The 19,690-nt window shown below is 55.8% G+C and overlaps 1 protein-coding gene across 2 annotated transcripts in view; it reads right to left on the bottom strand.

The window, feature by feature from the left end:
• MRPS18A (mitochondrial ribosomal protein S18A) overlaps positions 1–19,690 on the bottom strand; it is an 85,498-nt gene that overhangs the window by 35,501 nt on the left and 30,307 nt on the right. The window contains exon 3 of one of the 2 annotated variants that reach the window (XM_075598808.1): positions 1,166–1,270. The exons of the other annotated variant lie outside the window; for it this stretch is intronic. Coding sequence (XP_075454923.1) covers positions 1,166–1,270 — 105 coding nt within the window. The remainder of the gene's footprint in view (positions 1–1,165; positions 1,271–19,690) is intronic. 2 annotated transcript variants of the gene reach the window in all.

Below are 19,690 nucleotides of genomic sequence, written 5' to 3' on the forward strand. Positions count from 1 at the left end.
CAATGAGGCTTCGCTCGAGTTCAGCTGCCAGAGTCCAAGGAGAGAGCTCCACGTCCATCCGAAAATAACAAGCGGGAGAGGGAAGTGTCCTCCCGCGCGTTCTCTGCATTATGTCTGGAACCATCGCGTGAGCCTAACGCGCCGGAGAACACTTCTCTTTTCCGCCGACAGATAAATGAAACCTTATTATTTTATGGGGTGCTTGTGTTCTTTATATCAGGGGAGCTCAACTATAGTCCCCCACCCCCAAAACAGGTCAGGTTTTCAGGATATCCCAGCTTCAGCACAGGTGGCTCAATGAGTCCCTGATTCAGCACACGTGGCTCAGCCTCTGATTGAGCCACGTGTGCTGAAGCAGGAATATCCTGAAAACCTGACCTGTTGGGGGTGGGGGGGGGGGGGGGTTGAGGACTGGCGCTAAGCACCACTGCTCTGCCCCAAGTATTGCATTAAACACCTGCAATGAATAAGTAATGTAGACATGTACAATTCTACTTCTATTGTGATCAAATATAAAAACTGGGAACTGTGTGTGTAACACAAGGGGCAGCGCAGCATTGTAAGGCCGAGTCCCCGGCGGCGTGCGAGCCACACGCCACACCCCTCTATGGGGCAGGCCCCAGTGGCAGTGCGTGTGCGGGCGCGCAAAGCGCTGTGACGCGTCTGCTGGAAGGGGAGACAAGAACTTTGTCTTCCCGTGGCGCGGTCACGTGGACGGCGCCCAGCCAACGGCAGGGCAGATATGCCCAGTCATGGCCGCGCCCCCCCCCCGTCATGGCCCCTCCCCCCTCACAGACCGGCGATCGCGGCTGTGGTCTCTGCGCGTGCACCCGGGAGGAGTGGGGCCGGGATACACGACTCCTCACCGTAGCACTGCGTCAGAGTATCAGCCGGCTGGTACGGCGGTGAAGCTGGGGGGGTTTATCTGGATACTAGTAACTGCTGCAGCTGCAACGGCTCAACTGTCAAAGATGGACACTATTCACGAACACTGTGGTAAAGCCATTCCCAAGCATCTGTTACCGGCGTGCTAACTGCGCGACTTGTCATTGATTAGGATTTTCAGCCGCGTCAACAGCAAGTTCTGCTACGTGACCTCCCCTTATACACACGGTGTAATCCGAGCAGAATGGATTATCAGAAGACTATAGCAGGCATTGCTTACCGTGTAATTGTACTTGTGTTTGAGGTTCCAGCGACAGATGGGGCACTGACCCGTCGGGTTTGGGGGCGCTTCCTCTGGCTTATCTTCAATAATGCGGCCTTCAAGCTATGAAAACAAGAGAAGGAAGCCAGGAGATAAGAGCGTGAAAAATGCAGAGAAAGCACCGAGCCTTGCATTCCTGTAACTCCGGATCATAAATCAGCAGACAGATCAACGCCAAAGGAACGATTTATTTTTAGAGACAGAGCAAGAAAAAATAAGGATGCTTTGAAATAAAGGGGACTACCTGGAACCACTTGTGCACGATAACAAGGTGATTTAGGTACGTGAGTTGTGGAAGCCAGAAGCTAAGCCTGTGCCTCTCCACTTCCAAGAATTGTGTACACCAGGCATCTGCTCATCACATTTACATTGCACTCCCCTCATCACATATACCTGGCCAGTGTACCCCGCGTACACAGTACTGCACTACACTGCCGCCTGCAGGACAGGCCGTGTGCTTAACACTTCCACCAGCAGAGGGGGCAGCGATGCATTACTGAACGGCCTGTGTCAATGCTCAATGATCTTTAGAGGCCACTGATTGAAACCTGCTGCTAACAGCAATTGCAAATCCGCCATTCTGTGTCACGTGGACACCAAGTTAGATCAAGGAGCGGAACGGGTGAATGTATGGCACTATTTACAATGATGCACACTCAGATAACAATGCAAATCAGGGGTGAGCAGCTCCAGTCCTCAAGGGCCACCAACATGCAAGGTTTTCAGAATATCTCTGCTTCAGCACAAGTGGCTCGGTCTTCGACTGCACCACCTGTGCTGAAGCAGGGATATCCTGAAAACCTTGCCTGTTGGTGGCCCTTGGCGACTGGAGTTGCCCACACCCCTGCTCTATATGAATAAATGATTGTTCCCAGTGTTCCCCACTGCTCCCACACAGCCAGCCGTGGCGGAGAAGTGCGTGTGTGAAGTGCCCGTCACTTCTGTATTTTCCGGACAGCAGCCGACGCACCTTGTCCCCTCAGCTCGCCCTGCTCTTTGCTTTATTCCAGTCACGATTCTCCTGCGCGGTTACTATAGTAACCCTTTAGTCAGCACTGGGCTATGGGGAGAGCTGCATTTTGCCTCCTGGACACTTCCTATTTTAACCGCTTGTATCTCCTGAAGGCAGAAGAGGAGGTTAAACATAAACCCCACACTGGGAAGGACAAGAGGAGAATAATAAAGCCAAACATCACAGGCAGAAAAATGTGCCGAGCAGCGTGGACTCCGGCTTTAAGGCCCGTTTAACCGAATGCGCCATATGGTGCACTCAGGCTTTGCACGGTTTAGTAAACATGGGCCACTGTTGAGCTTCATCTTGCTCACTTCCTCGTCACTGCTCATATTACACAAATTCTTCTGCACAATTTCAGATGAACTTTCGGCTACCCTCGGCTGTAGCCCTGTATACCCCCAGCACTCACTTCCAGGCCGTCTCCTTCCTGCTTCATTGTCCCGACAATTCTAAAGCCTCTCTCTCTCTGAGCACTTAGGCCCAGGTCCACAAACGGTGCTACATTGATATGAATGGGAGTAACGACGTGCTAAGGCCAAGCACCCTTTGGTGGGTCTGCGCCACCGTCTCCAGATCTCTCCTTCCATGAGCTTTCACCCAGCACCCTGTCTCCCCGCAAGCTGTGATCGGAAACGCATTGTCTGAATGCACAGTCCCTCTCTGTAACATGCACTGAAATGTCAATAAAGTGAAAGCCCTCACCCATGTAACACCTTTGCCATTGTACTATGTTTCGTAATTCCTGCAAATTCAGGCCAACAATGCCAAGGCATTATTTTTGGAACAAACAAAGGGAGTTGACACATTAATTACATCATTTTTCGGGGGACAGTTGCATCAAATGTAAGAACGCGTTTCTTGAATCTGGTGCAGATGGGTAGAAGGCTCATTAAGCTTAGGGAGACATTTCATTCAGTCTGACGACGCCTCCACTTTACAATCCCTACACCGTAAGCCCACGCAAAGACGCCTAAAGGCTGACCAGACACATTGATGCAAATAGACACATGATGAACCGATGTGGTTTGCACCAACTGTTCCACCAGTGCTTCCGGACATCGCCCACATAACGTCTCCACGCCCCAACACAATGTGCCTGATATCATGCTAAGACTGATCTCTATCCTTATAATATGGCACATGAACTGGTCTGTGACTAGTTCCTTTCCCATAGAGGAATTACAGGGGTGTGCAGAAGTATTCACCCCATTACCAATAATGTCGCAAGTTGTTGAATTGTAAAAATGTAAGCTATTTTTAGTCAAAAGTTACAAAGCTGTACTGGTTTACCTGAACACCGTCAGAGGAAGCAAAGGAAGAAAGAAAACAGTGAAATGTACCAGTTGCAAAAGTATTCAGCCCCTTAAGTCAGTACTTGGTAGAAGCCCCCTTTTGCAGCAATTTCTGCACAGGTTGTTGTGGACCGGTCTCTCCTAGCTTTGCACAGTGGGATGGATCGGTCTCTCCTAGCTTTGCAGTGGGAGGGGCCGGTCTCTCCTAGCTTTGCAGTGGGAGGGGCCGGTCTCTCCTACCTTTGCACAGCGGGATGGGACCGGTCTCTCCTAGCTTTGCAGTGGGAGGGGCCGGTCTCTCCTAGCTTTGCACAGCGGGATGGATCGGTCTCTCCTAGCTTTGCACAGTGGGATGGGACCGGTCTCTCCTAGCTTTGCGCAGCGGGATGGACCGGTCTCTCCTAGCTTTGCACAGTGGGAGGGGCCGGTCTCTCCTAGCTTTGCACAGCGGGATGGGACCGGTCTCTCCTAGCTTTGCACAGCAGGATGGACCAGTCTCTCGTAGCTTTGCGCAGCGGGATGGACCGGTCTCTCCTAGCTTTGCACAGCGGGATGTACCGGTCTCTCATAGCTTTGCGCAGTGGGATGGGACCGGTCTCTCCTAGCTTTGCACAGTAGGATGGGACCGGTCTCTCCTAGCTTTGCACAGCAGGATGGACCGGTCTCTCCTAGCTTTGCACAGCGGGATGGGACCGGTCTCTCCTAGCTTTGCACAGCGGGATGGGACCGGTCTCTGCTAGCTTTGCACAGCGGGATGGACCGGTCTCTCCTAGCTTTGCACAGCAGGATGGACCGGTCTCTCCTAGCTTTGCACAGCGGGATGGGACCGGTCTCTCCTAGCTTTGCACAGCGGGATGGGACCGGTCTCTCCTAGCTTTGCACAGCGGGATGGATCGGTCTCTCCTAGCTTTGCACAGTGGGATGGACCGGTCTCTCCTAGCTTTGCACAGCGGGATGGATCGGTCTCTCCTAGCTTTGCACAGCGGGATGGATCGGTCTCTCCTAGCTTTGCACAGCGGGATGGACCGGTCTCTCCTAGCTTTGCGCAGCGGGATGGACCGGTCTCTCCTAGCTTTGCGCAGCGGGATGGACCGGTCTCTCCTAGCTTTGCACAGCGGGATGGACCGGTCTCTCCTAGCTTTGCACAGCGTGATGGATCGGTCTCTCATAGCTTTGCACAGCGGGATGGGACCGGTCTCTCCTAGCTTTGCACAGCGGGATGGACCGCTATCTCCTAGCTTTGCACAGCGGGATGGACCGGTCTCTCCTAGCTTTGCACAGCGGGATGGGACCGGTCTCTCCTAGCTTTGCACAGCGTGTTGGACCGGTCTCTCCTAGCTTTGCACAGTGGGATGGACCGGTCTCTCGTAGCTTTGCACAGCGGGATGGACCGGTCTCTCCTAGCTTTGCACAGTGGGATGGACCGGTCTCTCGTAGCTTTGCACAGCGGGATGGACCGGTCTCTCCTAGCTTTGCACAGCGGGAGGGACCGGTCTCTCCTAGCTTTGCACAGCGGGATGGATCGGTCTCTCCTAGCTTTGCACAGCGGGATGGACCGGTCTCTCGTAGCTTTGCACAGCGGGATGGACCGGTCTCTCCTAGCTTTGCACAGCGGGATGGATCGGTCTCTCCTAGCTTTGCGCAGCGGGATGGACCGGTCTCTCCTAGCTTTGCACAGCGGGATGGATCGGTCTCTCCTAGCTTTGCACAGTGGGAGGGACCGGTCTCTCCTAGCTTTGCCCAGCGGGATGGACTGGTCTCTCCTAGCTTTGCACAGCGGGATGGACCTGTCTCTCCTAGCTTTGCACAGTGGGAGGGACCGGTCTCTCCTAGCTTTGCCCAGCGGGATGGACTGGTCTCTCCTAGCTTTGCACAGCGGGAGGGACCGGTCTCTCCTAGCTTTGCACAGTGGGAGGGACCGGTCTCTCCTAGCTTCGCACAGTGGGATGGATCGGTCTCTCCTAGCTTTGCGCAGCGGGAGGGACCGGTCTCTCCTAGCTTTGCATAGTGGGATGGGACCGGTCTCTCCTAGCTTTGCACAGCGGGATGGACCGGTCTCTGCTAGCTTTGCACAGTGGGTGGGGCCGGTCTCTCCTAGCTTTGCACAGCGGGATGGGACCGGTCTCTCCTAGCTTTGCACAGTGGGTGGGGCCGGTCTCTCCTAGCTTTGCACAGTGGGAGGGGCCGGTCTCTCCTAGCTTTGCACAGTGGGATGGGACCGGTCTCTCCTAGCTTTGCACAGTGGGTGGGGCCGGTCTCTCCTAGCTTTGCACAGTGGGATGGATCGGTTTCTCCTAGCTTTGCACAGCGGGATGGATCGGTCTCTCCTAGCTTTGCACAGTGGGATGGACCGGTCTCTCCTAGCTTTGCACAGCGGGATGGACCGGTCTCTCCTAGCTTTGCACAGCGGGATGGACCGGTCTCTCATAGCTTTGCACAGTGGGATGGGACCGGTCTCTCCTAGCTTTGCACAGTGGGTGGGGCCGGTCTCTCCTAGCTTTGCACAGCGGGATGGACCGGTCTCTCCTAGCTTTGCACAGCGGGATGGACCGGTCTCTCCTAGCTTTGCACAGCGGGATGGGACCGGTCTCTCCTAGCTTTGCACAGCGGGATGGACCGGTCTCTGCTAGCTTTGCACAGCGGGATGGACCGGTCTCTCCTAGCTTTGCACAGTGGGATGGACCGGTCTCTCCTAGCTTTGCACAGCGGGATGGACCGGTCTCTCCTAGCTTTGCACAGTGGGAGGGACCGGTCTCTCCTAGCTTTGCACAGCGGGATGGGACCGGTCTCTCCTAGCTTTGCACAGCGGGATGGATCGGTTTCTCCTAGCTTTGCACAGCGGGATGGGACCGGTCTCTCCTAGCTTTGCACAGCGGGATGGATCGGTCTCTCATAGCTTTGCACAGCGGGATGGTACCGGTCTCTCCTAGCTTTGCACAGTGGGATGGATCGGTCTCTCCTAGCTTTGCGCAGCGGGATGGACCGGTCTCTCCTAGCTTTGCACAGCGGGATGGGACCGGTCTCTCCTAGCTTTGCACAGCGGGATGGACCGGTCTCTCCTAGCTTTGCACAGTGGGATGGGACCGGTCTCTCCTAGCTTTGCACAGCGGGATGGACCGGTCTCTCCTAGCTTTGCACACCGGGATGGACCGGTCTCTCCTAGCTTTGCACAGCGGGATGGATCGGTTTCTCCTAGCTTTGCACAGCGGGATATGACCGGTCTCTCCTAGCTTTGCACAGCGGGATGGATCAGTCTCTCCTAGCTTTGCACAGTGGGATGGACCGGTCTCTCCTAGCTTTGCACAGCGGGATGGACCGGTCTCTCCTAGCTTTGCACATCGGGATGGACCGGTCTCTCCTAGCTTTGCACAGCGGGATGGGACCGGTCTCTCCTAGCTTTGCACAGCGGGATGGGACCGGTCTCTCCTAGCTTTGCACAGCGGGATGGGACCGGTCTCTCCTAGCTTTGCACAGCGGGATGGACCGGTCTCTCCTAGCTTTGCACAGTGGGATGGATTGGTCTCTCCTAGCTTTGCACAGCGGGATGGACCGGTCTCTCCTAGCTTTGCACAGCGGGATGGGACCGGTCTCTCCTAGCTTTGCACAGCGGGATGGACCGGTCTCTCCTAGCTTTGCACAGCGGGATGGACTGGTCTCTCCTAGCTTTGCACAGCGGGATGGACCGGTCTCTCCTAGCTTTGCACAGCGGGATGGACCGGTCTCTCCTAGCTTTGCGCAGTGGGAGGGACCGGTCTCTCCTAGCTTTGCGCAGTGGGAGGGACCGGTCTCTCCTAGCTTTGCACAGCGGGATGGGACCGGTCTCTCCTAGCTTTGCACAGCGGGAGGGATCGGTCTCTCCTAGCTTTGCACAGCGGGAGGGATCGGTCTCTCCTAGCTTTGCACAGCGGGATGGATCGGTCTCTCCTAGCTTTGCACAGCGGGATGGGACCGGTCTCTCCTAGCTTTGCACAGCGGGATGGACCGGTCTCTCCTAGCTTTGCACAGCGGGATGGACCGGTCTCTCCTAGCTTTGCACAGCGTGATGGACCGGTCTCTCCTAGCTTTGCACAGCGGGAGGGACCGGTCTCTCCTAGCTTTGCGCAGTGGGATGGGACCGGTCTCTCCTAGCTTTGCACAGCGGGATGGGATCGGTCTCTCCTAGCTTTGCACAGCGGGATGGACCGGTCTCTCCTAGCTTTGCACAGCGGGAGGGGCCGGTCTCTCCTAGCTTTGCACAGCGGGATGGATCGGTCTCTCCTAGCTTTGCACAGCAGGATGGACCGGTCTCTCCTAGCTTTGCACAGCGGGAGGGATCGGTCTCTCCTAGCTTTGCACAGCGTGATGGACCGGTCTCTCCTAGCTTTGCACAGCGGGATGGACCGGTCTCTCCTAGCTTTGCACAGCGGGATGGACCGGTCTCTCCTAGCTTTGCACAGCGTGATGGACCGGTCTCTCCTAGCTTTGCACAGCGGGATGGACCGGTCTCTCCTAGCTTTGCACAGCGGTATGGGACCGGTCTCTCCTAGCTTTGCACAGCGTGATGGACCGGTCTCTCCTAGCTTTGCACAGCGGGATGGACCGGTCTCTCCTAGCTTTGCACAGCGTGATGGACCGGTCTCTCCTAGCTTTGCACAGTGGGATGGACCGGTCTCTCCTAGCTTTGCACAGCGGGATGGACCGGTCTCTCCTAGCTTTGCACAGCGGGATGGACCGGTCTCTCCTAGCTTTGCACAGCGGGATGGACCGGTCTCTCCTAGCTTTGCACAGCGGGATGGACCGGTCTCTCCTAGCTTTGCACAGTGGGATGGACCGGTCTCTCCTAGCTTTGCGCAGCGGGATGGGACCGGTCTCTCCTAGCTTTGCACAGCGGGATGGGACCGGTCTCTCCTAGCTTTGCGCAGCGGGATGGGACCGGTCTCTCCTAGCTTTGCGCAGCGGGATGGACCGGTCTCTCCTAGCTTTGCACAGCGGGATGGACCGGTCTCTCCTAGCTTTGCACAGCGGGATGGACCGGTCTCTCCTAGCTTTGCACAGTGGGATGGACCGGTCTCTCCTAGCTTTGCGCAGCGGGATGGGACCGGTCTCTCCTAGCTTTGCACAGCGGGATGGGACCGGTCTCTCCTAGCTTTGCGCAGCGGGATGGGACCGGTCTCTCCTAGCTTTGCGCAGCGGGATGGACCGGTCTCTCCTAGCTTTGCGCAGCGGGATGGGACCGGTCTCTCCTAGCTTTGCGCAGCGGGATGGACCGGTCTCTCCTAGCTTTGCACAGCGGGATGGACCGGTCTCTCGTAGCTTTGCACAGCGGGATGGACCGGTCTCTCCTAGCTTTGCACAGCGGGATGGACCGGTCTCTCCTAGCTTTGCACAGCGGGATGGACCGGTCTCTCCTAGCTTTGCACAGCGTGATGGACCGGTCTCTCCTAGCTTTGCACAGTGGGATGGACCGGTCTCTCCTAGCTTTGCACAGCGAGATGGACCGGTCTCTCCTAGCTTTGCACAGCGGGATGGACCGGTCTCTCCTAGCTTTGCACAGTGGGATGGGACCGGTCTCTCCTAGCTTTGCACAGCGGGATGGGACCGGTCTCTCCTAGCTTTGCACAGTGGGAGGGACCGGTCTCTCCTAGCTTTGCGCAGCGGGATGGACCGGTCTCTCCTAGCTTTGCGCAGTGGGAGGGACCGGTCTCTCCTAGCTTTGCACAGCGGGATGGGACCGGTCTCTCCTAGCTTTGCACAGTGGGAGGGACTGGTCTCTCCTAGCTTTGCACAGTGGGATGGGACCGGTCTCTCCTAGCTTTGCGCAGCGGGATGGGACCGGTCTCTCCTAGCTTTGCACAGCGGGATGGATCGGTCTCTCCTAGCTTTGCACAGCGGGATGGGACCGGTCTCTCCTAGCTTTGCACAGCGGGATGGACCGGTCTCTCCTAGCTTTGCACAGCGGGATGGACCGGTCTCTCCTAGCTTTGCACAGCGGGATGGGACCGGTCTCTCCTAGCTTTGCACAGTGGGAGGGACCGGTCTCTCCTAGCTTTGCACAGCGGGATGGGACCGGTCTCTCCTAGCTTTGCACAGCGGGATGGACCGGTCTCTCCTAGCTTTGCACAGCGGGATGGACCGGTCTCTCCTAGCTTTGCACAGCGGGATGGACCGGTCTCTCCTAGCTTTGCACAGCGGGATGGACCGGTCTCTCCTAGCTTTGCACAGCGGGATGGACCGGTCTCTCCTAGCTTTGCGCAGCGGGATGGGACCGGTCTCTCCTAGCTTTGCGCAGCGGGATGGGACCGGTCTCTCCTAGCTTTGCGCAGCGGGATGGGACCGGTCTCTCCTAGCTTTGCGCAGCGGGATGGACCGGTCTCTCCTAGCTTTGCGCAGCGGGATGGACCGGTCTCTCCTAGCTTTGCACAGCGGGATGGATCGGTCTCTCCTAGCTTTGCACAGCGGGATGGACCGGTCTCTCGTAGCTTTGCACAGCGGGATGGATCGGTCTCTCCTAGCTTTGCACAGCGGGATGGACCGGTCTCTCCTAGCTTTGCACAGCAGGATGGACCGGTCTCTCCTAGCTTTGCACAGCAGGATGGACCGGTCTCTCCTAGCTTTGCACAGCGGGATGGGACCGGTCTCTCCTAGCTTTGCATAGCGGGATGGACCGGTCTCTCCTAGCTTTGCACAGCGGGATGTAACCGGTCTCTGCTAGCTTTGCACAGCGGGATGGACCGGTCTCTCCTAGCTTTGCACAGTGGGATGGACCGGTCTCTCCTAGCTTTGCACAGCGGGATGGACCGGTCTCTCCTAGCTTTGCACAGCGGGATGGACCGGTCTCTCCTAGCTTTGCACAGCGGGATGGACCGGTCTCTCCTAGCTTTGCACAGTGGGATGGACCGGTCTCTCCTAGCTTTGCACAGCGGGATGGACCGGTCTCTCCTAGTTTTGCACAGCGGGATGGAACGGTCTCTCCTAGCTTTGCACAGCGGGATGGACCGGTCTCTCCTAGCTTTGCACAGTGGGATGGACCGGTCTCTCCTAGATTTGCACAGCGGGATGGGACCGGTCTCTCCTAGCTTTGCACAGCGGGATGGACCGGTCTCTCCTAGCTTTGCACAGCGGGATGGACCGGTCTCTCCTAGCTTTGCACAGCGGGATGGGACCGGTCTCTGCTAGCTTTGCACAGCGGGATGGACCGGTCTCTCCTAGCTTTGCACAGCGGGATGGACCGGTCTCTCCTAGCTTTGCACAGCGGGATGGGACCGGTCTCTCCTAGCTTTGCACAGTGGGATGGACCGGTCTCTCCTAGCTTTGCACAGCGGGATGGACCGGTCTCTCCTAGCTTTGCACAGCGGGATGGGACCGGTCTCTGCTAGCTTTGCACAGCGGGATGGACCGGTCTCTCCTAGCTTTGCACAGTGGGATGGACCGGTCTCTCCTAGCTTTGCACAGTGGGATGGACCGGTCTCTCCTAGCTTTGCACAGTGGGATGGACCGGTCTCTCCTAGCTTTGCACAGCGGGATGGACCGGTCTCTCCTAGCTTTGCACAGTGGGATGGACCGGTCTCTCCTAGCTTTGCACAGCGGGATGGACCGGTCTCTCCTAGCTTTGCACAGCGGGATGGAACGGTCTCTCCTAGCTTTGCACAGCGGGATGGACCGGTCTCTCCTAGCTTTGCACAGTGGGATGGACCGGTCTCTCCTAGCTTTGCACAGCGGGATGGGACCGGTCTCTCCTAGCTTTGCACAGCGGGATGGGACCGGTCTCTCCTAGCTTTGCACAGCGGGATGGGACCGGTCTCTCCTAGCTTTGCACAGCGGGAGGGGCCGGTCTCTCCTAGCTTTGCACAGTGGGATGGAACGGTCTCTCCTAGCTTTGCACAGTGGGATGGACTGGTCTCTCCTAGCTTTGCACAGCGGGATGGACCGGTCTCTCCTAGCTTTGCACAGCGGGATGGACCGGTCTCTCCTAGCTTTGCACAGCGGGAGGGACCGGTCTCTCCTAGCTTTGCACAGCGGGAGGGACCGGTCTCTCCTAGCTTTGCGCAGCGGGAGGGACCGGTCTCTCCTAGCTTTGCACAGCGGGATGGACCGGTCTCTCCTAGCTTTGCACAGTGGGAGGGACCGGTCTCTCCTAGCTTTGCACAGCGGGATGGGACCGGTCTCTCCTAGCTTTGCACAGCGGGATGGACCGGTCTCTCCTAGCTTTGCACAGCGGGATGGACCGGTCTCTGCTAGCTTTGCACAGCGGGATGGACCGGTCTCTCCTAACTTTGCACAGCGGGATGGACCGGTCTCTCCTAGCTTTGCACAGCGGGATGGACCGGTCTCTCCTAGCTTTGCACAGCGGGATGGGACCGGTCTCTCCTAGCTTTGCACAGCGGGATGGGACTGGTCTCTCCTAGCTTTGCACAGCGGGATGGGACCGGTCTCTCCTAGCTTTGCACAGCGGGATGGACCGGTCTCTCCTAGCTTTGCACAGCGGGATGGATCGGTCTCTCCTAGCTTTGCACAGCGGGATGGATCGGTCTCTCCTAGCTTTGCACAGCGGGATGGATCGGTCTCTCCTAGCTTTGCACAGTGGGATGGACCGGTCTCTCCTAGCTTTGCACAGCGGGATGGACCGGTCTCTCCTAGCTTTGCACAGCGGGATGGGACCGGTCTCTCCTAGCTTTGCACAGCGGGATGGACCGGTCTCTCCTAGCTTTGCACAGCGGGATGGATCGGTCTTTCCTAGCTTTGCACAGCGGGATGGGACCGGTCTCTCCTAGCTTTGCACAGCGGGATGGACCGGTCTCTCCTAGCTTTGCACAGCGGGATGGATCGGTCTTTCCTAGCTTTGCACAGCGGGATGGACCGGTCTCTCCTAGCTTTGCACAGCGGGATGGATCGGTCTCTCCTAGCTTTGCGCAGTGGGATGGACTGGTCTCTCCTAGCTTTGCGCAGTGGGATGGGACCGGTCTCTCCTAGCTTTGCACAGCGGGATGGACCGGTCTCTCCTAGCTTTGCACAGCGGGATGGACCGGTCTCTCCTAGATTTGCGCAGTGGGATGGACTGGTCTCTCCTAGCTTTGCACAGCGGGATGGACCGGTCTCTCCTAGCTTTGCGCAGTGGGATGGACCGGTCTCTCCTAGCTTTGCAGTGTGATGGACCGGTCTCTCCTAGCTTTGCACAGCGGGATGGGACCGGTCTCTCCTAGCTTTGCACAGCGGGATGGACCGGTCTCTCGTAGCTTTGCACAGCGTGATGGACCGGTCTCTCCTAGCTTTGCACAGTGGGATGGGACCGGTCTCTCCTAGCTTTGCACAGCGGGATGGGACCGGTCTCTCCTAGCTTTGCACAGCGGGATGGGACCGGTCTCTCCTAGCTTTGCACAGCGGGATGGACCGGTCTCTCGTAGCTTTGCACAGCGTGATGGACCGGTCTCTCCTAGCTTTGCACAGCGGGATGGACCGGTCTCTCCTAGCTTTGCACAGCGGGATGGGACCGGTCTCTCCTAGCTTTGCACAGCGGGATGGACCGGTCTCTCCTAGCTTTGCACAGCGGGATGGACCGGTCTCTCCTAGCTTTGCACAGTGGGATGGACCGGTCTCTCCTAGCTTTGCACAGCGGGATGGACCGGTCTCTCCTAGCTTTGCACAGCGGGATGGACCGGTCTCTCCTAGCTTTGCACAGCGGGATGGATCGGTCTCTCCTAGCTTTGCACAGCGGGATGGATCGGTTTCTCCTAGCTTTGCGCAGCGGGATGGGACCGGTCTCTCCTAGCTTTGCACAGCGGGATGGGACCGGTCTCTCCTAGCTTTGCACAGCGGGATGGGACCGGTCTCTCCTAGCTTTGCACAGCGGGATGGACCGGTCTCTCCTAGCTTTGCACAGCGGGATGGATCGGTCTCTCCTAGCTTTGCACAGCGGGATGGACCGGTCTCTCGTAGCTTTGCACAGCGGGATGGACCGGTCTCTCCTAGCTTTGCACAGCGTGATGGATTGGTCTCTCCTAGCTTTGCACAGTGGGATGGACCGGTCTCTCCTAGCTTTGCGCAGCGGGATGGACCGGTCTCTCCTAGCTTTGCACAGCGGGATGGACCGGTCTCTCCTAGCTTTGCACAGTGGGATGGATCGGTCTCTCCCAGCTTTGCACAGCGGGATGGATCGGTCTCTCCTAGCTTTGCACAGCGGGATGGACCGGTCTCTCCTAGCTTTGCACAGCGGGATGGTACCGGTCTCTCCTAGCTTTGCGCAGCGGGATGGATTGGTCTCTCCTTGCTTTGCACAGTGGGATGGACCGGTCTCTCCTAGCTTTGCGCAGCGGGATGGACCGGTCTCTCCTAGCTTTGCACAGCGGGATGGACCGGTCTCTCCTAGCTTTGCACAGCGGGATGGATCGGTCTCTCCTAGCTTTGCGCAGCGGGATGGATCGGTCTCTCCTAGCTTTGCGCAGCGGGATGGATCGGTCTCTCCTAGCTTTGCGCAGCGGGATGGACCGGTCTCTCCTAGCTTTGCGCAGCGGGATGGGACCGGTCTCTCCTAGCTTTGCACAGCGGGATGGACCGGTCTCTCCTAGCTTTGCGCAGCGGGATGGATCGGTCTCTCCTAGCTTTGCGCAGCGGGATGGACCGGACTCTCCTAGCTTTGCACAGCGGGATGGACCGGTCTCTCCTAGCTTTGCGCAGCGGGATGGATCGGTCTCTCCTAGCTTTGCACAGCGGGATGGATCGGTCTCTCCTAGCTTTGCACAGTGGGATGGGACCGGTCTCTCCTAGCTCTGCACAGTGGGAGGGACCGGTCTCTCCTAGCTTTGCACAGCGGGATGGGACCGGTCTCTCCTAGCTTTGCGCAGCGGGATGGACCGGTCTCTCCTAGCTTTGCACAGTGGGAGGGGACCGGTCTCTCCTAGCTTTGCACAGCGGGATGGATCGGTCTCTCCTAGCTTTGCACAGCGGGATGGGACCGGTCTCTCCTAGCTTTGCACAGCGGGATGGACCGGTCTCTCCTAGCTTTGCACAGCGGGATGGGACCGGTCTCTCCTAGCTTTGCACAGCGGGATGGACCGGTCTCTGCTAGCTTTGCACAGTGGGAGGGGACCGGTCTCTCCTAGCTTTGCGCAGCGGGATGGACCGGTCTCTCCTAGCTTTGCACAGCGGGATGGACCGGTCTCTCCTAGCTTTGCGCAGCGGGATGGACCGGTCTCTCCTAGCTTTGCACAGTGGGATGGACCGGTCTCTCCTAGCTTTGCGCAGCGGGAGGGACCGGTCTCTCCTAGCTTTGCGCAGCGGGATGGACCGGTCTCTCCTAGCTTTGCACAGCGGGATGGGACCGGTCTCTCCTAGCTTTGCACAGCAGGATGGACCGGTCTCTCCTAGCTTTGCACAGCGGGATGGGACCGGTCTCTCCTAGCTTTGCGCAGCGGGATGGACCGGTCTCTCCTAGCTTTGCACAGCGGGATGGGACCGGTCTCTCGTAGCTTTGCGCAGCGGGATGGACCGGTCTCTCCTAGCTTTGCACAGCGGGATGGGACCGGTCTCTCCTAGCTTTGCACAGCAGGATGGACCGGTCTCTCCTAGCTTTGCACAGCGGGATGGGACCGGTCTCTCCTAGCTTTGCGCAGCGGGATGGACCGGTCTCTCCTAGCTTTGCACAGCGGGATGGGACCGGTCTCTCGTAGCTTTGCGCAGCGGGATGGGACCGGTCTCTCCTAGCTTTGCACAGCGGGATGGACCGGTCTCTCCTAGCTTTGCGCAGCGGGATGGACCGGTCTCTCCTAGCTTTGCACAGTGGGTGAGACCGGTCTCTCCTAGCTTTGCACAGCGGGATGGACCGGTCTCTCCTAGCTTTGCACAGCGGGATGGATCGGTCTCTCCTAGCTTTGCACAGCAGGATGGATCGGTCTCTCCTAGCTTTGCACAGCAGGATGGATCGGTCTCTCCTAGCTTTGCACAGCGGGATGGGACCGGTCTCTCCTAGCTTTGCACAGCGGGAGGGACCGGTCTCTCCTAGCTTTGCACAGCGGGATGGACCGGTCTCTCCTAGCTTTGCACAGCGGGATGGACCGGTCTCTCCTAGCTTTGCGCAGCGGGATGGACCGGTCTCTCCTAGCTTTGCGCAGCGGGATGGACCGGTCTCTCCTAGCTTTGCACAGCGGGATGGACCGGTCTCTCCTAGCTTTGCACAGCGGGAGGGACCGGTCTCTCCTAGCTTTGCACAGCGGGATGGACCGGTCTCTCCTAGCTTTGCACAGCGGGATGGACCGGTCTCTCCTAGCTTTGCACAGCGGGATGGACCGGTCTCTCCTAGCTTTGCGCAGCGGGATGGACCGGTCTCTCCTAGCTTTGCACAGCGTGATGGATCGGTCTCTCCTAGCTTTGCACAGCGGGATGGACCGGTCTCTCCTAGCTTTGCACAGTGGGATGGACCGGTCTCTCCTAGCTTTGCACAGCGGGATGGACCGGTCTCTCCTAGCTTTGCGCAGTGGGATGGACCGGTCTCTCCTAGCTTTGCACAGCGGGATGGACCGGTCTCTCCTAGCTTTGCGCAGCGGGATGGACCGGTCTCTCCTAGCTTTGCACAGCGGGATGGACCGGTCTCTCCTAGCTTTGCACAGCGGGATGGACTGGTCTCTCCTAGCTTTGCACAGTGGGATGGACCGGTCTCTCCTAGCTTTGCACAGCGGGATGGACCGGTCTCTCCTAGCTTTGCACAGCGGGATGGACCGGTCTCTCCTAGCTTTGCACAGCATGATGGACCGGTCTCTCCTAGCTTTGCACAGCGGGATGGTGACTTTTTTGCCCATTCTTCATGGGAAAATTGACCCAGTTCTGATAAGTTCGTCAGGGATCGATGGATGGCAAATTTGAAGTATCAATAAATGTTTGATTGGATTCAAGTCAGGACTGTGACTGGGCCACTCAAGAACATTGATTATCTTCGGGTCATTGTCTAGTTTCCGAGTCTGGGCTGAACTTAAACAGGTTTTCCTCAGGGATTCGCCTGTACTTTGCACCATCCATTCTCCACTCTATCCTGACGAGATTCCCAGTCCCTGCTTAAGAGAAGCTTCCCCATAACATGGTGTTGCCACCACCGCCATGCTTGTCAGTTGGGGTGGTGTTGGCTGGGTGATGTGCCGTGTTAGTCTTGCGCCAGATGCAACGCTTGGAATTTAGACCAAAAAGCATATAGACGATGTGACGGGCGAGCGTAACCAGGCTTCATAATAAAGGTTAAGCCCCCTGGTTGTCCTTGGGTCCCTGGCAGCTACACAGCACTATAAGCCAGGGGCCAGGTATCATTACATGAAAAGGTAAAGTGTCCCTGCTTTTTCCACTTTCCATGTTCCCTTTGTCCCAGACTCATGAAACGTGCTGTAAGTTTTAGGTGGGGTATCGGGGCAAGAATGCAACTATTTTGTTTGCAGGAGTTCGGGGGCCGGAGCTACCGGTAGTACCTTCATTCTACCCGGCGAGCAGGCATGATAAAGCAGGGCTGCCCAGCGTCCCAAGACTCCTGGTTTTCGAGCCTCCGATGTCTCAGTCCTAAGTCCCTCACAGTCATGAGACTCCCCCAAGGTCCCCCATGTATTAAAATGTTTTCCAGCGTTTGATACATTTATTATAAGGCGCTATGCAGTCCGCCAGGGCATCTAGTTAAGGCGCCAGCAAGTCTGCACAGAGTCCGTAGTACAAAGAGGAGAGGATGTGCAGAGGTGTGAAAACGTTTGGTGGGCGAGGAAGGCGAATTGCCAGGTGGGGACACCTTTTGTAGTTGGCAGATCTGGTGGAGCCAGCCCTGCGGGTGGAAACGAGTTAACCACCCAAGGATGCAGTCATGGTCTTCTCCCCTTGGCTAAAATCATATTTTCCTCTGATGTCAGCCGAGGGACAAGCCCCTCTTTCTATTGGCTGGCGGGGAGGGAATCCCATGCTCCGATTGGCTGCTCCTTATCCCTCCGTTCTGGGGATAGCTCAGCGAAGTGTATGTAAGGTGCTGACCAGGAGAGAGCGTGTATGCAACCATTGACTTGAGTCGGTTAAGCTAAGGCGGCTTTTCAAAATTGCTCTGTTCAAAATAGCAGAGCAATCGGCTTCGTTTTGAAGCCTGAAAAGTTTGCCTCGCAGAGACCAAGTCAGACGCAAGGACCAAGTTCCCATTTTAGAACGCAGCTGTCGCGGATGGGAACTGAAGCCGAAAAGAGGACCAGGAGAACCGGGTGTATATCCCGGTCAGGGTAAGCTCATCCAAGCGGGCGCCCTGCACCTAGGAAAAAATAGGATTTTTGGTGCACAGCCAATAGAGTGGGTAACAAAAATTGGGCGAATAAAATATAATACTTTATTGGTCCATAGTTTAAAAAAAACCGAGGTGTACATTGTTCTTAACAAAAATTGAAATAAAGAACGAGTTTAAAAAAAAAAAAAAACCTGAGGTGTAACAACCTCCTACGCGATTCGTACGTACAGCACTTTATCAAGTAGTCACCACAACATGTACAAAGAACCATCTAAGTAAATATTCAAATTGCCAGTTGTGCGCCAAAACACGGCGACGCCAGCGTGTCCCGCGCATGTGCGATGACGTCACGCACAACCACGCAAGCTCACAGATCAAAACCCGCCAAGGGCAAACAGAAAATTCATAGTCTGCCCTCAGTTGAGTCAAAAGGCTCAGAGTGCATGCTCGAGCGGGACCCGCCTCCTATGACATCACTCGTTCCCACGGAAAAGGCAGTACGCACGAAACACGTAGGAGGTTGATACACCTCCATTTTCTTAATTATGGACCAATAAAGTATTATACAGTATTTTATTCACCCAATTTTTGTGACCCACTCTATTGGCTGTGCGCCAAAAAATCCTATTTTTGTCTCTCGATACAACAATTGGCTGCCCGCTTATCCAGAGGCAAAGGACAGGAGTACATCATAATGTGAGAACATTGTTTGTATATTACTAGGTGAACCTCATGTGCTAATATTAGTCCAGGGACCATCCCAACCAGGTTTTGATGAGTGGGCTTCAAGTCTCATTGAGAGTCACTGTTAATAATTGTACACCTCCAGTACGGTGCTTCTGTTCATGTAATTATACTGTGTGTATAAACCGTTATGGATCCAGCGCCGGAGCACCAAAATCACCAATCTTCTTGCCTGCACCTAGGAAAGCCTAGATTTTTCCCCCAAAACCCCAGTAAGTGTATTTTTAGCTGTATCTCTTGTACGTTGGTTTACCTAAACAAATTACAATTTGTATTTGCCATCTTGTTTCGCCTAATGAATGATCCCGGTAATATATAAATGATGTAAAAAGTAACTAGTCTCCCATGACAGACGATATTGCAGAAATGTGGAGGGGGGGGGGGGGGGGGAGGGGGAGTTTTCAGACGAGACTAATTTTTTTTTACTTTTCGGTCCAAAATTCCAAGAACAAGAGAATTCATGTTCTTGAGTGGCCCAGTCAAACTCCTGACTGGAATCCAATCGAACATTTATGGCTAGACATGAAGATTGCCGTCCATCGACAATCCCCAACAAACTTATCAGAACTGGATCAATTTGAACGTTAAGAATGAGCAAAAATGTCACCATCCCGGAGCGCAAAGGTAGGAGCGACCGATCCACAAAGATTCATAGCAACAAGTGCTGCAAAAAGTGCTGCAAAAAGTGCTGCAAAAAGTGCTCCCACCAAGTACTAACTTAAGGGGCTGAATACTTACGCAACCAGTACATTTCACTATTTGTTCTTCCTTTGCAGACATCTAACCTCCGCCTCCAGTTTAACCACTACAGCTTTGTAGCTGTGAATAAAAATAGTTTGTTTTAATACATTGAGAGTTACCTCTCGTTTTCAAGCATGCCCTGAGCAGTGTTATGGTGACAATACATGGTTACATTAAATTAACAGGGTTAAACATAATATATAAAGACATTGCATGAACAGCTAGGGATTATTTATATGATACTGTAGGTGTATCAAACCATTTCAGACCAGATTAATATGTGAGACAGCCTTAGTTATTAAAGAACTCAGACTGGTGGCGGCTTTGAAAGTCTCAGGTTGATTGTTCTAGACGTGAGGTGCACGGTAAGAGGAGCAGCCGGATACTTTGTTGAACCATGGGACCATGAACAGTCTTTTGGAGTCAGATCTCAGGTGATAAGAGGAAGGATAATGTGGGATATTGGCTGGAATTATTCTTTTTTTTTT

Source organism: Ascaphus truei, chromosome 4 (assembly GCF_040206685.1).
Source record: "Ascaphus truei isolate aAscTru1 chromosome 4, aAscTru1.hap1, whole genome shotgun sequence".
In the NCBI taxonomy this organism is placed as follows: domain Eukaryota; kingdom Metazoa; phylum Chordata; class Amphibia; order Anura; family Ascaphidae; genus Ascaphus; species Ascaphus truei.